The sequence below is a fragment of the Diospyros lotus genome, chromosome 7, assembly GCF_014633365.1.
Source record: "Diospyros lotus cultivar Yz01 chromosome 7, ASM1463336v1, whole genome shotgun sequence".
Lineage (NCBI taxonomy): Eukaryota > Viridiplantae > Streptophyta > Magnoliopsida > Ericales > Ebenaceae > Diospyros > Diospyros lotus.
In genome coordinates this window covers 23,326,655-23,345,624 of record NC_068344.1, presented here as the reverse complement: position 1 = coordinate 23,345,624, position 18,970 = coordinate 23,326,655, and the positions used below count along the sequence as shown (strand labels likewise).

At 38.5% G+C, this 18,970-nt stretch overlaps 1 protein-coding gene across 1 annotated transcript; it reads left to right on the top strand.

Annotated features, from left to right (window-relative positions):
- Window positions 1-168: 168 nt before the first annotated feature.
- LOC127805613 (LOB domain-containing protein 1-like) lies at window positions 169-3,267 on the top strand. Its single transcript, XM_052342363.1, has 2 exons — window positions 169-399; window positions 2,908-3,267. Exons 1-2 carry the CDS (start codon window positions 169-171, stop codon window positions 3,229-3,231), a joined length of 555 nt encoding a protein of 184 aa, XP_052198323.1. The 3' UTR covers window positions 3,232-3,267.
- Window positions 3,268-18,970: the final 15,703 nt, after the last annotated feature.

Here is an 18,970-nt window from a genome sequence, read left to right as displayed (position 1 = left end):
TTAAAAGGACATGTGTAACATGCAAGTTTCCTGTGACGAGTTGTAAAGCCTTAAAAAATATTTGTCCCCACTGAAATAAACTAGTCTCTCCCCCCCACTCTCTCTCTTTCTATATATATATATATATATCCCCCATCTCTCTCTCCCTCTCCAATTATGGTTGAATCAATGACTAGCAGTCCCTTCTCGCCTTCCACTCTTCCTGATAGAACTTGCTATGCTTCTTCTTCTGCCCCATCTACAGTGACGATTGTGAGGCCGTGCGCCGCATGCAAGGTTCTCCGGCGGCGGTGCGTTGAACAATGCATTCTGGCGCCCTACTTTCCACCTCACGATCCACTCAAGTTCGCCATTGCCCATAGAGTCTTTGGATCGAGCAATATCATCAAGATGCTCCAGGTATATATGTGTGTGTGTGAGTAATTGTCTTTCATGAGGAAGCTGTCTGGTTCTGGATCGATCGATCGTGGATATGTTTTTGGTCAACAAAGCAGAGTCTCCTCCTCCGGTCTATTTGTACTTTCAAAGTGAAAATCAACCATTTTTTTTTTGTTTTTTTCTCAATAAAATTACCCATTTCCTTTAGTTGCATGTCTTGACTTAGAGATGTTAAAAGGGTCGGCCTAACTTGGCTCGTCACTGTTCAAATGGACCGGGCCAGGTCGGGCCAAAGAATTTGGGCCCGGCCCGGCCCATTTAAGGCTCTAGCCCGACCCCTGGCCCGACCCGTTAGAACCTTATGGGCCGTACTCATGAGGCTCTTATGGGCCCTACCTCTAAAAAAAGGTTAGAATTATTAGGAATGATTTCTAGCTCATGTAAAAAAATTAAAAAAATATTTTATTGAATATTTTCAAGTGATGGCTTGAAGAGAGTTGTAGGCCATTTGTTTACCGAACAGTTCGAACCTCTATAAATTGCAGTGTCCCTTACTCACTTAATTTTTTAACTATGTTATTCTTTATTAATTATTGATATTGGATGCTAAAAAATTTACATTTCATAATATATATAAATAATAACGATCAATATATTTAAAATTTCAAGCTAATTTTTTTATATATTTAAATTATAAATAAACATTCTCCTTTTTATATATGTATTATTTTTCATATCAATTCACAAGAAAATTTACAAGGCATATAGAATTTGGAAATAATATTTAAAATTTAAGATAGAAAATTGTTTAAAAAGAAAAAAAAATAATTTTTATATATGCATTATTTTGATATTTATATATACATTATTTTTTTAAAAAAATATTTAAAAAAAGAAAAAAAGGGTCGGGCTCGGTGGGCCTGGCTTACTAGGGCTTGTGGACCAGGCCCACCGAGCTCGACCCACTAAGCCTGGCTCTCTAGTCCCTATGGGCTAAAGGCCCGACCCGACCCGACCCTCTACCCCTATAAGGGGGTCGTGGGCCGGGCTAGGCCCTGCCCACGACAAAAAGGGTTGGGTCGGGCCCGACCTTTTTAGTAAATGGGCCGACCCAACCTGTTTAAAAAGCTTGTGGGTCGACTCAGGCCGACCTTTTTGACATCTCTATCTTCAAGTGGGAAAATAACATCATTGTATAATTTTATTGCCACTAAAGTTATTAAAATTTTATTGTTATTTTGAAAAATTATTTATCAAAACAGAAAATTTGAAGACGAGTTTTGTTTGAAATTTTAAAAATAATTTTTTAATAATATTTTATTAAATAAATTTAATTATTCAAAAAATTAAAACTATTTAATTTTAAATAAATTGACTTGAAAAAAAAATAGCAAGTGAGATCATAATATAATTATAAATAGGAAGCATTAAAATAAAAATAAAAAACGTGAATTGATATTACATAATGTGATTATAAATGATAAGATTGCATCAAATAATTTAATAACAGGTGAAATACAATTAGTAGTCTCAATACAAATACTAAAAATAAACATAGTTCAAAAATTAAAATGATAAAATAAATATATTATTTAACATATATACACATATATACCTATTATTATTAATCCCTCCCTCTCCTCTATAATCCTCTCTTTGCCCGAGAAACCTAGTCCCTCCCCCAAGAAACCCACCATTCTCTTTCTCTCTTTCCTCTCTTTTTCCATTTATTGGCCTCCATATCTCTTGTGACTTGAATTCGGCAACAGAGAGACGATCTGGGCAAAGAAGCTGATGGGTCGACGCGCACCGACGGACAGGGGAGTCATGGTTGAGAGGGGCTGGTCCTCATTGGTGCTGTTGTTTGCTTCTGTTGCAATTGACAACGGTGAGAAGAAAGAAAGTGAAGGAAGCAGTGGCAGTGGATCTAGCCGGCGACGATGATAGCCTTGAAAAGATGAAAAGAATGAAGTTGTGGGCAACGAATTTAGCTTGAAGAGAGAAAGAGAAGGAAGCAGTAGCCGACGGTGATGGTTTGAAGAGAAGAAGTGAAAGAAGCAGTGACCGACGGTGATGGCGGATCTGGCTTGAAGAGAGGAAGAGAAGGAAGCGATGGTCGACAATGATGGCTTGAAGAGAAGGAATAGAATGTTAAAACATGAAAAATGAAACTTGTTTTCCGTATTTTGAATTTGGAGTTTATTTTGAATGAAAACATCCAAAATAACTTTTTGTTATTTTGGGTTTTTTTATATTTTTTTTATTTTTAAAAATATATTTTTAAAAATAATAAAGGGAATGTGTTTTCATTATTTTAGAAAATTAAAAATTAAAAATGTTTAAAAAATAATAAAAAAAACGCAACCATAGTTATTGAGCAATTTCCATCTACAGCTAAGTTCGATTAGATATGAGTCGTACATCACAGGCCTTTTCTAATGTGCCCCAGTCGAATATTAGACACAAATAATCACTAAATATTAAACTCCAAATCTTAAACTAGTAAAATGTTTTAATGTATTTTTGCAGAAAATTCCAGAGTGTCATAGAGCAGATGCAGTGAGCAGCATGGTTTACGAAGCGAATGCCAGGATGAGGGATCCGGTGTACGGCTGCACCGGCACCATCTGCCAGCTCCAGAAGCAAGTCAGCGAGCTGCAAGTACAGCTGGCTAAGACACAGGCAGAGATAGCTAGCATGCGGAGCCATCACCAAACTGATCATCCAACGCCCTTGGCTTGCATGGATGTCTCACCATCTCTTCAACAGTGGCAGCAACAAGTGTTCTATCAGGATGATGGCAATCTGGTCAGCTCAGCCCCAGCCAGTTGGGGTTTTTGCTGGTCGCCGTGACCCGAACTCGAAGTTAATTAATATTTTCATGGAGCTTTAATAATTAATATCAGAGAGAGAGAGAAAGGGGGAGGACCCGGGGGGGGGGGGGGGGGGGGGGGGGTAGGAGTTAGTCGTGATAATGAAGTTATTGAACCATATTGTACCACTAACTTTTCCGAGACATGAGTAATATTTGCATTTTTATTGAAAAAAATGTTAAATAGAGGAGACAATAACATATAATTTTTTTAATCTCCTCCAATAAAAAAACGCCACATGATTGATGATAGTATTTCTAGTATTATTCAAATGTTTTGGACAACAATTTTTTACTCACAACTCGTCTCAAACCTTTTTCTTATAGTTTTGTTTTCTCTTCACATAAATTTTTTTTTTTTAATTTACTCAGTACAATGTCGAACTATATTGAGTACGTATTTTCATTGTGATTAACAAACAAAATTACTTTGTAAATAATAAGACCCAAAATACTCATAGTTCATTTTCTTTTCACTTTTTCTTTTTAGTTAGGTATAGTTTCTTTTCTTTGGGAAAATGCATGAGCCAGCGCATTTGAGCAATTTGACAGTATATTCACACAAAGAAGTCTTCTATAGAAGAGGGTAAGGAATCACATGATTTGAGGTCTCCGATTAATAGGTATAGTTGTAATAGCAGAGATGGAGAAATCAGCAAGCCCTAAAAATAATTTATAGATCAAATTAATGCTTACTTATACTATTAAAGGTGTCTCGATGTATATAACTGCGCGTGGACCATTTTATTATAAGTATTATTGTATAATTATAATAACAAATAAATAATTTTACTATATCCAATAATTTGTGACAATAGATTTTTTTTGAGACTCATATATCAACCCTGTGGGTTTGAGAAACCGAGTGATTTGACAATTTCCTATTGATTCAAATAAATATTAAAATTTATTGGAAACACTAAAAGTTCACAAAAATCTAACTAGATTTGGGAAACTTGTTGGATCCCAACACTTTTTTTGAATTTTTATATGTTTTTGTTGGTTTATGTGTATATAGATCTAATGGTTTCAAAATAATGATTTTGGGGATGAAATGACTAAAATTAAAAGGATTTTATCTACTGATTGAAACAATGAGGATTGTGAATAGACATAACACCAATTATATCATATGATGGAGAGAAAATTAACTTTCAATGTCCAAGCCATACAACTAATATCTTGACTTCCTATCGGCTCAGGAAACATCACAACTCCATTACTACAGATAACAATGCCATCATCAAACCAATTATCAAGGTGCAAAAGAGAACTAGAGGCTCAAAAGATGCGTAATTAGGTGTTAGCAAATCTCCCTTTTTAATCAATAATTGTCTGGATGTAATAAGTTGGTAGATCTTGCTTTCTCTATTCTTGTTATGATTTGTGTTCCAAGTTGATGTTAGCAGACCTTTTATGGGTTAATTTAATTATTAGTAAAAAAAAAAAAAAAAACACAATCTTCACACCTAGCACAAAGAAAAAAAACCCAGGAAAAAAAAAAAAAACAAACACAAATCTGCTGAGCCAAAGAGCTAGTAGCCCCATATATATCTTCATGGGTATTTCGATATACCAAATGAGCAGATTAGAAGAGCTAGTCTTACCCTGAACTGAACATAACACAGCTAATAATCAACAGCTTTTCGAAAAAATAAGCAACACACTGAATTATCAATATCCATTTAATTAATAGAAATAGAGGCACATCCATACATATTCCTCAAGAAAATTCTTTATTCTGTTTTGTTTAAGATACGATCTCGAGGAATATAGAAGTCATTCCCCCAACACTATATTCAATGACCAAACCTCTGTCCCATGTCAAGTGATGATGGTTTTTGGGATCGACCACCACGTGCCACCTCTACAAATGGACCTTGAGAATAATACCTCGGACTTGGCGATATCGGACTTCGGTGATAGAACCTGCAAAATAATGGAGTGACCGGACTAGGGTTCCCCCGGGTGGATTTCGACACTCAAATTAGTAGAGAAAATGCAAGTAGTGATAAATGTAAGAGCTAGAGAGCTTCTCTATACCTGGTGAGGATCTCTGTTTTTTTATAGGCGGGCCTGTTATGGGGTACCTGAGATAAACCCGAGATGGGCGGGCATGACTCCCGATGTCTTCGGTCAAGTTGGAACGAATCTCACGGTCTAGTCCAGTTTTTCGAACTTCGCGCCGAATTGTTGACTCGCCACGTGTCGGTTTCTCGGGCGACCCACGTGGCGAGCGAGACTATTAGCGCGTAGGGGTATTCTTGTAATTTTAGGCAATACCATATCACTTGCCCCCACTCTTTGAGCCGAGTTAAAAATCACGCTAGATCGAGAAATAGCTTGATTCCTGAAGTTATTTGACTATAGATTTTTCCGAGATACGCAAGAGTATTTTTAAGTGTGAGACAACCAAGCTCCCAACTCTCGAGGTTAGTTTTTTCCTTCCTTCTCTATTTTTTTTTTTTGTATTTCTTCCTTTTCTTTTTCTATTTATATGGTTTTTATTTTATTTTATTATTTTTTGCTTGTTATTTTTTTTTAATTATATGCATCTTCTTCCTCGGCCTAGCCAGATCTCAGCCATGGCCGAGGTCAGCCTCACCAGATCTTAGCGAGGTCGAGCCCCTCGGCCATGGCCGAGCACTCGACTCGGCCTGGCCAAGCTCGACCTCGACCATGGCTGAGGCGCAACCAGGACTGGCCTGGCCGCCCTCAGCTAGGGCAGGCTTGACCGAGATCGGCCATGGCCGCTCTCTCTTTGGGGCGTTTGCCCCTCTTTTTCTTCACTCTTCTTTTATATATATATATATATAGGTATATATGGGCTCCTGCCCCTACCTTTCCTTTCCTTTATTTTTTTGCTACTATTTTTTTTTTTTTATAATGCAAATGTATATATATAGGCATGTTGAGGTCAGCCATGGCCGACCTTGGGACTCCTGCCCCCTTTATTTATTTATTTATTCATTTAAATATATATATATATATTGTTAATAACAATAAGATAAATCTTGACTTGACTAACTTGTTTCTTTTGACTTTTTTTTTTTTTTTTGTCGCATGTGTGATTTGAGATTTCCAAAGCTAAATCGCATCTATTGAGCTCCTTTTAGTTCATGCCTAACTTTGATTTTCCTTACTTCTGTTCTTCTTTACTTTGGAGACGGCCTAATACTCTTGACCTTTGGATTTTTGTCACTCACTTGCTAAGGAGGGTGTTGAGTTTCTTCTGGCCATTAGTCCACATTCGATTTGGGGACGGCCTAGGGCTCTTGACCCTTGCATTTTTGCCACTCCCTCGCCGAGGAGGGTGTTGAGTTTCTTCTGGCCATTAATTCACCTTCGACTAGGGGACGACCTAGGGCACTTGACCATTGGATTTTTGCCACTCCCACGCGAAGGAGGGTGTTGGGCTCTTGAATTGTTTCTGGCCATTAGTCCACATTCGGCTTGTGGACGGTTTAGGGCACTTGACCCTTGAATTTTTGCTACTCCCACACGAAGAAAGGTGTTGGGCTCTTGAATTTTTTTTTGCCATTAGTCCATATTTGGCTTGTGGACGGCCTAGGGCACTTGACCCTTGAATTTTTTCCACTCCCACACGAAAGAGGGTGTTGAGCTCTAATTTTTTTCCTTGGCCATTAGTCCACATTTGGGGATGACCTAGGACTCGTGACTCTTGGATTTTAGCCACTTCCTCACGAAGGAGGATTGTTGGGCTAGAATTTTTCCTTGGCCATTAGTCCACATTAGACTTGTGGATAGCCTGGGGCACTTGACTCTTGGATTTGCCACTCTCACGCGAAGGAGGGTGTTGGACTCTTGAATTTTTTCTGGCTATTAGTCCACATTTGGCTTGTGGACGGTCTAAGGCACTTGACCTTTGGATTTTTGCCACTCCCACTTGAATGAGGGTGTTGGACTCTAAATTTTTTCCTTGGCCATTAGTCCACATTTGGAGACGACCTAGGGCTCGTGACCCTTAGATTTTAGCCATTCTCTCACAAATGAGGGTTATTGGGTTAGAATTTTTTCTTGGCCACATTTGGGGACGGCCTAGGGCTCATGACCCTTGAATTTTAGCCACTCCCTCACGAAAGAGGGTTGTTGGACTAGAGTTTTTCCTTGGCCATTAGTCCACCCTGATTAAGGGACGGCCTAGGACTCGTGACCCTTGGATTTTTCTTTGGTTAAGTGTCAACTTTTGTGAGATTACTATTAGATGGAGAGAATCCGAAGTCTTGCCATTAGTCGTAGAAAATAGTTCAAAGAGGTTCAGGAAATTCCCCTCCTTATTGATAAGACTTCCTTAAGTTTTGGACATCCCAAGTATGCTTTAAGGGCTTGCCTTCCATGTCTTCTAGTCTATATGCCCCTCGGACTTAAGGATTCTACCACCTGGTACGGTCATTTCCAATTCGGAGTTAGTTTATTCGCGCCCCGAGGATGACTCACGTCGAACTGTAATAGTACAAGATCTCCTGGCATGAAACTCTTAGCGTGGACTCGTCGGTTATAGTACCTAGCAATGCGTTGATTATACGCGGCTTGTCGAATTTGCATTAGGTCTCGGAGCTCATCCATTCCCAGCGGGCTATTTTCCTTCTCTCCGGGGCAGTGTTTGACTTCGCTCTCGGAAACAATCCCTAGTAGGAGACCTTCTCCTATTATTTGACTTGGAATCAACTCTACCCGAACTCGCGCCTTCTTGGCCAACGAAATCTGGAAGGTAACCCCGGTTGATAACCTCCTGAATCTCTTCTTTTAATTAGATGCAATTCTCTATAACATGGCCGTGGTCACAGTTGAATCGACAATACTTCTTTTTGCTTCGAGTGTTGGGTGGAGACCTCAGCGGTGGAGGACGTCGTAGATAATCCTTATCCTCTAATGCCAGTAGAATCTCTGCTCTACTGGTGTTGAGGGGAGTATAACTCACCAGGCTGTCACGGGCACCCCCAAAACCCAGGCGATCTTGGGTTCGGGAGGGGTGATTGTAACGCCCCGCTTTCCCGGGCACGTTATATAACTTGGGACAAATCTAGGACAATAAAATTTTTCCTTCAAACACTAAAGCTAAACCACATCATTTCTCGAATCCGTCCCAGAATTCCCATATATTAATCTCGAAAGAGAATCATTATTCACATCAAATGCGGAAGCAATGATCGAAACCTGATATTTTAACATTGATCATAAATCAATTCTTACATCTTCATTAACCACAAGGATATACATCAACATTCCTCAAAACATTCAAAATTCAAAGTAGTAGAATTTAAATACATGGGCTACATAACATACATTTCACTTTTCATGCACTCTGCTAAGTGCCATTTCATGCCTCATTTATCCTTGTATCTACTACAATTTCCACCTGAAACGTTTGAATATTCTAGGGGTAAAGCCCAAATTAGATGATGAATCATCTAAGTAAAGGTACATAATGATATATCATGTGTGTATGCAATGTCTTACCTCGTAGGTGTCAACTGCACCCCTCATACTACCTACCATTTTTGCAGCCCCCTCTTTCGAAGCTGAGGTGTATGGGTGCACCCTTGGTAAAGTAGCGGTGCCAGTTTGTAATCCCTACGGCCTCAAATGCGAGTGATCAATGATATCAACGTGTATTTATGCATTTCATAGTCATGTCATGTATGCATTCTACGTGATGGATACATATCAGGGTATGTCAATATGATGAAAACATTTTCGAGGAACATAAATCACTTATAACCCAACCATTTTCCATAAACTTAACTTTAATTGGGGAGTACCACTTACCTTATCAAACTTATCGGGCTAACTCAATATCCCTGCCTTGCCTCGATTTGCGTGCCAACCTCAAAATTTGCATGAATCTCTTCAACTTCAGCCTCAAAGTATCTTAATCACCATAATTATTTAAATAAACATTAAAACCTATTTTTCTATAATTTCTGGCATTTTTTTTAATTTTCTTTCTATTTCTTCCTAATTTTCCTCAATAAATCCAAACTAAATATTTCTAAAATATTTTCTCAAATATTCTTCTACGAAAATTCATAAAATAATATTATTGAATTTCTAGAATTTTCTAGAAAATTTTACTTACCTTAGCTTAGCATCTCTGACTTCCTCGGTATGCGCGCCCTATCCTTGAAACGCGTGCTCGAGCCGTTTTTCTCGCCAAAATCTCCGGGATATTACCGAAATATAATTTCTTATTTTCTAGAATTTTTTCCCATCCTTTTCCTATTTTCTTTTCCTTTCTTTCTTTTTCTTTTCTTTTCGTTTTCTTTTTTTTTTTCTCCCTTTCTTCTTCTTCCTCCTCCCACTCCCTTCTGCGCGACCTACAACTCCCTCTTCCTTTTATTTTTTTCTTTTTCTTTCTTTCTTCTTCTTCTTCTTTTTCCTTCTCTTCTCTTCTTCTTCCTCTCATTTCTTCTTCTTCTTCTTCTTCCTTTCTCTTCTTTCCTCCATGGCCGAACTAGCACTGCCCGCGACCGCCGCTGCTGCCAACGCCTCCGCCGCCGGCTGCCTTGGCCTCCCGGACCACCGCACCAGCTCACCATTACCGCGAACCATCCGCTCACTACCATTACCCGTAGCAGCCTCCCCTGCTCGCGTCGGCCTGTTGGAGCTCGCGGCCATGGCTGCCATGGCCGCGACTCAGTTGTTTCCGGCCCCTTCTCGAGCTTCTGCAGCCTCCGTCGATTGCCGCGCTACCCTCAGCGAGTCACACCTCGCCTCGAACCACCGCCATGCTTGCTGGTCGTCGGCCATGGCTACCGAACAGCAGCTTCGCTACTGCTGCCATGGCCGACTTCGGCCATTCTAGGCGGCCTTCTCGGCTCCAACGCTCTCCCTCATGAGCTCTCATCCGATCTCTCCCTCTCTGGCTTCCTCTCGGCCCTTGCTTTCTCTCTCGGTTGCGGCTTCCACTCCCATTTCTTGCTTTCCTCCTTCTCTTCTCCTTCTATTTATAAGCGATCCTCCCCTCTCCTCATTGGCTGGCTGTCCCTCAATGCGTCTAAGACACTCCAACCCACGTTCGATTTGCAGGGCATGGCTCGAAAATTTTAGAGGGATGTCTGATTTACAGGGCATGGGATGGATTTGCAGGGCGCCACACTGTTACGTACATACACACGTATATTTATATATTATATTAGATTGATAGTAAATTTATATATTTAAACCTTAAATTTTATTCTAAATTCATTAGAATAATTCTCTAATTGCAATAATATCCTCAAACACTGAATTAATTGACATTACGATACTAAAAACACAAAATTAATAACTTGAAGCTTAGTCGAAAAGGACGATTCGCCCTGATGTCCTCACCGGACTGTTGTTTCATCTCAAAACCACTTAAGGGTTGCTCATTACGCAAAATCAGAGCCCCCTAGGGTTCCGTTAATTTTTCGGGAGTCTCCTACAACGATTCGATTTTTGCAGCCTAAATAACAGTTGTATTTTAGCTGTACCGAAAACTGTTTCCGATCTAATTTCTTTTGCTACCATAAATCTTATCTCGGAACGCTCGTCGAGACCATATAATTTTCTTTAGACAATTTCACTCTGAGGCATTCCCTGCAGTCGATTAGGTACTTATAACTGCTATCAAGCCAATTTTTTGGTATTCTAAACTTATTAAAATTACGTGGCAACCTTATACAAACATGGAGTATTACAGTGATAATCCGTCTTCTGTTCCACCATTGGATTTTTCTTCTCCTTTTCTCTTTCCTTCCTGTCAGGTTGTTCAGCTCACTTTACCTTCATCATTTCTTCAGCGTTGATGTACTTATTGGCCCGGGTAAGGACTTCTGTAAAGGTACGAGGTGGAGTTTTGGCCAAGGACTGAGCGAATGGCCCCGCCCTCAAGCCATTCTGGAGAGCCACCATTGCAATCCGCTGATCAAACTCGTTGATGCTCAATGCCTTCTCATTAAACCTAGCCACGAAATCCCTTAGGGACTCACCTTGGTTTTGCTTGACGTTAACCAGAGCCATAGAAGACTTCTGGTGGCGCCTCAAGGGAGCGTAATGGGCAAGGAAACAGGTCTTTAGCTCTTCCCAACTGTTGATGGAGTGATGGGGGAGGCAAGAGTACCAAGTTCGGGCATGACCTCCCAAAGTAGCTGAAAGGCCCGGCACCACATCGCGTCTGACCCCGATTGCACCAACATGTGAGAGGAGAAAAGCTCTACATGATCATCAGGGTCTGTATTTCCGTCATAAAGCTTGATGGATGGGATACGAAACCTCTCCAGATGAACTTCGGCCATAATTCCCTTACTCAGAGGTTGGTTAGAACCAAAGTGGGGTAGTTCTTCCTTTCCCTTCTTGAGTCCCAGGACTTGCCTCTCCAAAAAATGCAACTGCCTTTCCTGCAAAGTCCCTCCTTCTCGTGAGGGGAAAGAAGTAGATCCTGCCGCCTCAGAGGGATGGATTTCCTGGCCCAACTGTCGGGATTGACGAGGCACCCGAGTAGGAGGAAGTGACTAGTGCTCCTCCCGCTGAGAGGGTGTATGCGGACGATGCTGTTCATTCTGGTGTAGATAGCCAATCAATAACTCAGTTAACTGTTGGACCTGATTTTTCAGTCTGGTGAGTTGGTCCTGTGGCATGGGATTGACTGGAGGCGGTGGATTCTCCCCTGGTGGCGGGGCCTCTAGATTGGCACCAGTCTGGCTCTGAGTCATGTCTCTTCGTGGAGCCATGTAGTTAGTTATGGCAAGAAGCGACACTTGTGGAAAGACCAAGGTCTGAGGTGAGGAGTGGAAGTCTGAAGCGCAAGGCAGGGAAAAAAGAGGCTGGCAATATGGACGTCAGCCCCACGGTGGGCGCCAAATGATGATGGTTTTTGGGACCAACCACCACGTGCTACCTCTAGGAATGGACCTCGGGAATAATACCTTGGACTTGGCGATGTCGGACCTCAGTGATAGAACCTGCAAGACAATGGAGTGACGGGGCTAGGATCCCCCGGGGTGGACTCCAACGCTCAAATTAGTAGAGAAAATGCAGGTAGTGATAAATGTAAGAGCTAGAGAGCTTCTCCATACCTGGTGAGGATCTCTATTTTTTATAGGCGGGCCCATTATGGGGTACCCGAGATAAACCCGAGATGGGCGGGCACGACTCTTGATGTCTCTGGTCAAGTTGAAACGAGTCTCACGGTCTAGTCCAGATTTTTCGGACTTCGCGCCGAATTGTTGACTCACCACGTGTCGATTTTTCGGACAACTCACGTGGCGAGCGAGACTATTAGCGCGTAGGGGTATTTTTATAATTTTAGGCAATGTCACATCACCAAGTGATGTGAACAACCTATAGACAATATTAACAAACAAAGAGAAAATGAGTGAAAAAGTTTGTATTTTGTGAAACGCATGCAGCTCTTTTTTCTTTGGTAGGTAACATTGTATAAAATAAGTGCGGCTAGCCATTGACTATATAAGCTGAAAATCTTTGGAGTTTCACACCCAAATATCCTATTAAAAGTATAAAGGATACAACCATAACTAGTAACCATCCCAAATAAAGAGCAGTGTAGTGGACATAAAAGCAACAAATTAAAATTCAGCAACGCCTCAAATTAATAACTAACTAAACCATTACAAAATAAACTGGAATATCCAACTGATAGGCTCTGTTTGGGGTGGGTGATGATAAAGCCACCGGTCTTGATGGATATACAGTGAAGTTCTTTCACCAAGCTTGGGATGTGTATTGATGATCGATGGTCAATTTTTAGCTTCGTCAAGCGGCTTTGGTGTCTTGTTAGTATTGCTTTGGCAACCTCCTCTTCTTCTTGTTTATTTTGTTAGCTGATTTGTTCGTACAGGATACGTTGTTTGGTGTTGTGGTAAGTCCATTTTATCTTCCCATTACGTTCCTTTGCCAAGTCTTTTGACTTTTGGCTTCCTAATCACTATACATGCCCCTTTGTGTATTGAGGCAACTCTTTTTATACTATTCCTCATTCTTGACCGCTATGCATTAACAAAGAAAAAGATAAATATTAAGTGTGTGTTTGATTGCACGTACTTTTTATAAAAAATATATAATTATTATATATTTTTTATGAAAAATAATCAAACATTCTTAATTTTTTCATGAAAAAATACGTATGGTATAACTATTTAAATCTTCTTTCCATAAAAAAATACGTATGGTATAATTATTTAAAGTTTCTTTCTATGGAATTCATTTTCCATGGGGTGAGATGGTTTTTATTTTCTAGACAATATTATCTAGAATTAAATTCTAGATAATACAATCAAACACACCTTAAGGGTTGGTTTGATAGTATGAAAAATGTATGAAAAATGTCCCATCCAAGAAATTAAATTCCATCTTGAGTGTTTGACACACTATATTTTTCATGGAATTCAATTACATGGTACAATTATTAAAGCATGTTTTTGGCTATTTTTCATGAAAAATTCCATTTAAGAGGGAGATAATTTTTATTTTCCATGTAAGTTGGAAAACATTTTTCTTTCCACCTAAATGCTATCAAACACACCTTAAATGCACGTATTAAGCAGACATAAATGCATATTATTTTTAAGGGAGATGCATTAATTTATTACATTTTTTTTCTAAACATTTTTATTAATTAATAAAATATTTTAAAATATGAAATATTTATTACCAATTAGTACAAGTTTTTAAAATCTAAAAACAGGAGGTAACAAATGTAATTTATCTAAAAATAAAGTAAGCACTGTTGTAAGAAAACTCATTAATATTACTAAAAAAATGCACACACATGGGGGGGGCATATACAGAGATGAAAGGGATCGATAGTGGATAAGCATGTTTAACCTATTTGGGTGGGTGGAGTCCACTATAATATTCGTATTTATGTGTTGCACGAGTCTTTAATTTTCATGATACCAAATTTACCAAATTTGACTACAAATGCTTGCATGCATGCATAGTCGAATTAATTAATTAATTGATGAGGGTGTCGGTGTCATATATATATATATATACACACACATATATATATACACTAGTTTAAGTGCCCATGCCATGCACATTTGCTCTTGGTGTAGTTGAAGGCGAAGAATTTAGTGACCGTGTTGTTTTTTTCTTTTCCCATTGACATTAATATAAATAAATTCATTTTATTGAAATAAACTTGTAAAATTAATTTAAATAGATTCCATATAATTTGTAGAATTTTATGTGTGCAAATAAATTCATTTAATGAGTATAATCTTATTTCCCACTTTCGTAGAATCAATGTGATTTTAAACTCATTCCAATCACATTAAAAATTTATGTGATTTTAAACTCATTCCAATGACGATTTTGATTAATAGCTTATGAAGATTTAAAGGTCTGCCATCCAAGTTAGCTCAAACTACATTATCACATGAAGTTTGAAAGCCTCTCATGAAAGGTCATTGGGCTCCCACTAGATTACTTGTCAAGTTGCTTCATAGTTGGATTAGAACTTGAGATACACGTTGAGGTAATTGCTAATTAGCCAACTATACTTCATTAGACCTTTGGATTAGCCAAGCTATATGAAGCAAAATTTAAGGTGATCAAGAGCTTGCGTTTAACGTAATCTGATTGATATCAAAATATCCTGAATAGGTGACCGAATCGACTGCAGGGAATACCTTAGAGTTTAGATATCTTGGATGGCTAGTCTGATATGACTTAACCTAGCTGTCATGTTAAGTATGTGAATAGGTGATATGAATCATTGAGGTTCGAGTGTAAGAATGATTTGGTATAGATCAAGGATCATAGGGAATGTTCCAAAATAAGAAACCGAGGATGGTTTGATAAGTGTTCTTCGAGGATTCTAAAAATTGATTTGATGATAAGGATATGGTGATTGACTAATGAGAAAACTTTTATCCTCCTTTCTTTCAGATGGTGAAAACTTGGAAAGTCATGGATCTCAATGGATGAGACAAGGAAGACAATAGTAGCAGTCACCGTGGTCGCTCAGTAAATCATGCTACGAGCGATGGACGAGAAGAAGAGGGATCGGGTCCTAGTGAGAATAGACTTGATCGAATGGAAAAGATTCTAGAAAATATACTAACTTGCGTAGCAAGTAAATGAGCTGTCAAGGCATACCCCCTATGTATTGGATCAATATGACCGGAAAAGGCCCCCGATGTTCAAAGAAAGGGCGAGAGACGACCCTAGTGTGGCTGAGTACTAGATGAAGTAAACTGAGAAGTTGCTCCAACATTTGCAATGTAGTGATGAGGAGAAGGTTAGCTACGCTACCTTCATGTTAGAGGAAGAAGCTAGGCGATGGTGGCAATCGACTCAGCGAGCCTTGCAAAGGATACTTAGGTAAGAAGAGCAAGATCCAAGGCTGAGACAAGCTCAGCCGGTAACCTGGGAAAGATTCAGAAAAGCTTTTAACGTTAAGTACTTTCCTCGAAGTTGGAAGGAAGATAAGACTTGGGAGTTTATGAAGTTGAGACAGACAGAAAAAATGTCGGTGTCTCAGTACAACGTCAAGTTTACTCAACTGATTAGGTGTGTGCCAATGTATGAAGCCAACGAGTGGAAAATGGCACAGAAATTCATGGGTGGATTAAAAGTGGATTTATAAAAAGCTCTTAGTGTGTGTGTTGTTGACACTTACAACGAGGCGTTGGACAGGGCTCTAACCACCAAGAAAAACCTATTGAGTGTAGGATTGATAAGATCAGATGAAAAGAAAATAGATTCGAAAAGCAAATGGCATAAGTCGGGGGGGAAGAATTTCAAAGATAGCAAGCCATGTCCTGAATGCAATAAAGTTTACCTAAGGAAAAATTGTTTCTAAGGAAATATCACGTGTTATGTATGCGACGAAAAATGAAATAAGAAAAATGACTGCCCCAAGACTAAAAAGTCACCTCTAATCGGGAATCGAATGGGGATTACATATTTCTCGTGCAATTAGTCCGATCATTACGAGAGTGAATGTCCGAAAATACAAAAGATAGAGCAATCTCGGAAGGTGTATGAAGCACAAGGACCTCACATTGGACAAGTCTATTGCTTAACAAGAGAGGACGAGGAGACCTATCTGACAATGACAAAAGATACGTTGATTTTATTCGGATAGATTTTTATGCATTATGATCATGGCATATGCGTTAGCTTGAAAGTAAACTTGGAAAGTTAAATTTAGGGTTTAGGGTTAAGGATTAAGGCTTGATGTTTAGAACACCAGAAGTCAAGACGTTAAGAGCATATGGATCTTGTTAGGGAAATGAAAAGTTTGAGTTAGAAAGTAGATGATTATATGTATCAAGTGTTACCTACCAAACATTGATTATCAACCACGTTACTTGAAAAAGTTAAGCATGATATAAAATGTATATTAGAAAATCAAATGACTAATTTGGTGACGTAGAATGTTATTTTAAGGATTGAATAGATTGCTTGGGATAGATGTGACTGCCCGTGAAGAGCTACAACAAGAAATTCTGTGAAAGATATGGCATGCCTTGTAAGTAGTGCACGTGTGAAGATTTGAAAAAATATGTGAATGAGGTATTTAAGTCATTATAATTGTGAGTTGTTTTTCCAAAATCGATGATTCGATTGGCCAAGTGCAAACATTTCAAGGATGAAATTTCTTTAAGGCGGGGAGAATGTAATATCAGAAAATTTTGTAAATAGGTGTTTTGATGGGAATACGAAATTTTGTAGGAGATTCATATCAAAATACCCTTAATAGGTGACCAAATCGTTTGTAAGGAGTACCCTAGGGCTTAGATATCTAAGAAAAAGGTTAGGTGGTTGACAAACATCTCAGGATAAGATTTATGGCATAAAAAGAAATCGGATTAGAGACAGTTTTCAGTACAGCGTCAGCCTAAAAAATTGAATGATCATAAGGGACTTTTGAAAAGTCAACAAAACCTTAAAGGGGCTCCGATTTTATGTAAGGATCAACGCTGAAGTAGTATGGGGATGAAACAAAGGTCCTGTAAGGACACTGGGACAAAAACATACTTATCGAATAACTTGGAGTTATTAATATTGGATTTTAAGTATCTCAATAATTATTAATTCGATATTTGATGATTGCGCAAAGTCTAAAATGGGATTATGAAGTTAATTGAGATTAATTGTGAGGGTATGACATTGGTTAATTATGAGGAGTAATAAGGTGAGGTGTTAGGAATGGAAAAAAATGAGTTAGTAAAACTAATAATGGCATAAATTAATTAAAGATATGATGAGGTATGGTGAGGTGAGGTGAGGTATATGGTGAGGAATGATGAGGTATGGTGAGGTGAGAAGGTATGGTGAGATAAAGTGAGTTAGTAAAAGTCATGATTACGGATTTTCAAAGTCATTTCATTCTATCTTTGGATCACTTTGGAGTCCAAGTCTATAAATAGGACCATGGGGTTGTTCAAACAATTTCAAGTGAGTTTGAAGGATTGAGGGAATCCAAGGTGAAGGATTTGTATTTGAGAAAAATGAGAACAATCTGCAAAAGGAATGAGGAAGGTCGAAATAAAATCAAGGTTGTGCACAAAAATCAAGACATTCTGAGTACTTTTGAGGTGATCGAGTGGTTCTACTATCAAAACTTGTCTTGTTTTATACAAATGGTTTTGATTTGTAAGAGTTTCAACTTCAAACTTGATTTACTATGAGTGTTCGTCCCTATAACTTGGATTATTTTGGGTGATTCGACCCTATACTTAATTGTTTTATACAAACGATTTAACCTATGATAGGTTGGTTTCATGAGGATGGTTTGTCCAAAATATTTATTTACGTATGCATTGAAATGTTGATTTTATATGATGCATGTTATGTTTTGCAGCATTAACATGTTTATGTGTTGTCTATGTGGGATGTGGGATGTCAACATGTGTTGTGGCACTTGAGTGATAGCACTAGGAATGCATGCTAAAGAGTAATGCCCATTTGTGATGGGGGCTGAGAGTGGACATCACCCTGACGGGTCTACAAGTGGTGGGGTTGAGATACGGTTACTTAGATGATTCAACATTTAGTAACTTATGAAAATGTCGGGATATGTCAGTTGTTCATGGTCTTGCATTTATTTCATGAAAATGTTTTAAACTCTCATTTAGATGATTTAACATTTAATTTGGATTATATTACTAGAATATTCAAACGTTCTAGGTGAAAGCAGAAGTGCCAATGGAAAAGAGGTTATCAAGATGTAGCCATTCTTTACGTATTAAATCTTTTGTAGCTCTTTTGACTAAATTTGAGACATTCAGATGTTATGTATTATTTTGATATTTTCATATGAAACATCGATACGGTTACTTGGTTATAAAAGAAAATTTTCAATTATATATCGTTGAGATTTCGATCTTATTTTTGCTGATGTTATTGATATTATCTGTCTTAATCTATTAATTATTAATTTTGATATGCTAAAAAGGTAGAATCAAAATTATCAAAAAATAATTTATGTTAAGTGTATATACCATGAAAGTCTTATATTATGTATACTATAAAAATATATATATATATATTTCTGAAATCCTGGCCGCGCTTGGAAGAACGGGGCGTTACACCTTCCTTGTAATTCATAGTTTCACCTATTTCGTCAATGCCTTGACTGACTGCTAACATTCTCACCATAAACTTGAGTCTCCCCCCCCCCTCTCTCTCTCTCTCTCTCTCTCTATATATATATATATATATGCCCCCTCACTCTCTCCCGCTCCAATTATCGTTGAATCG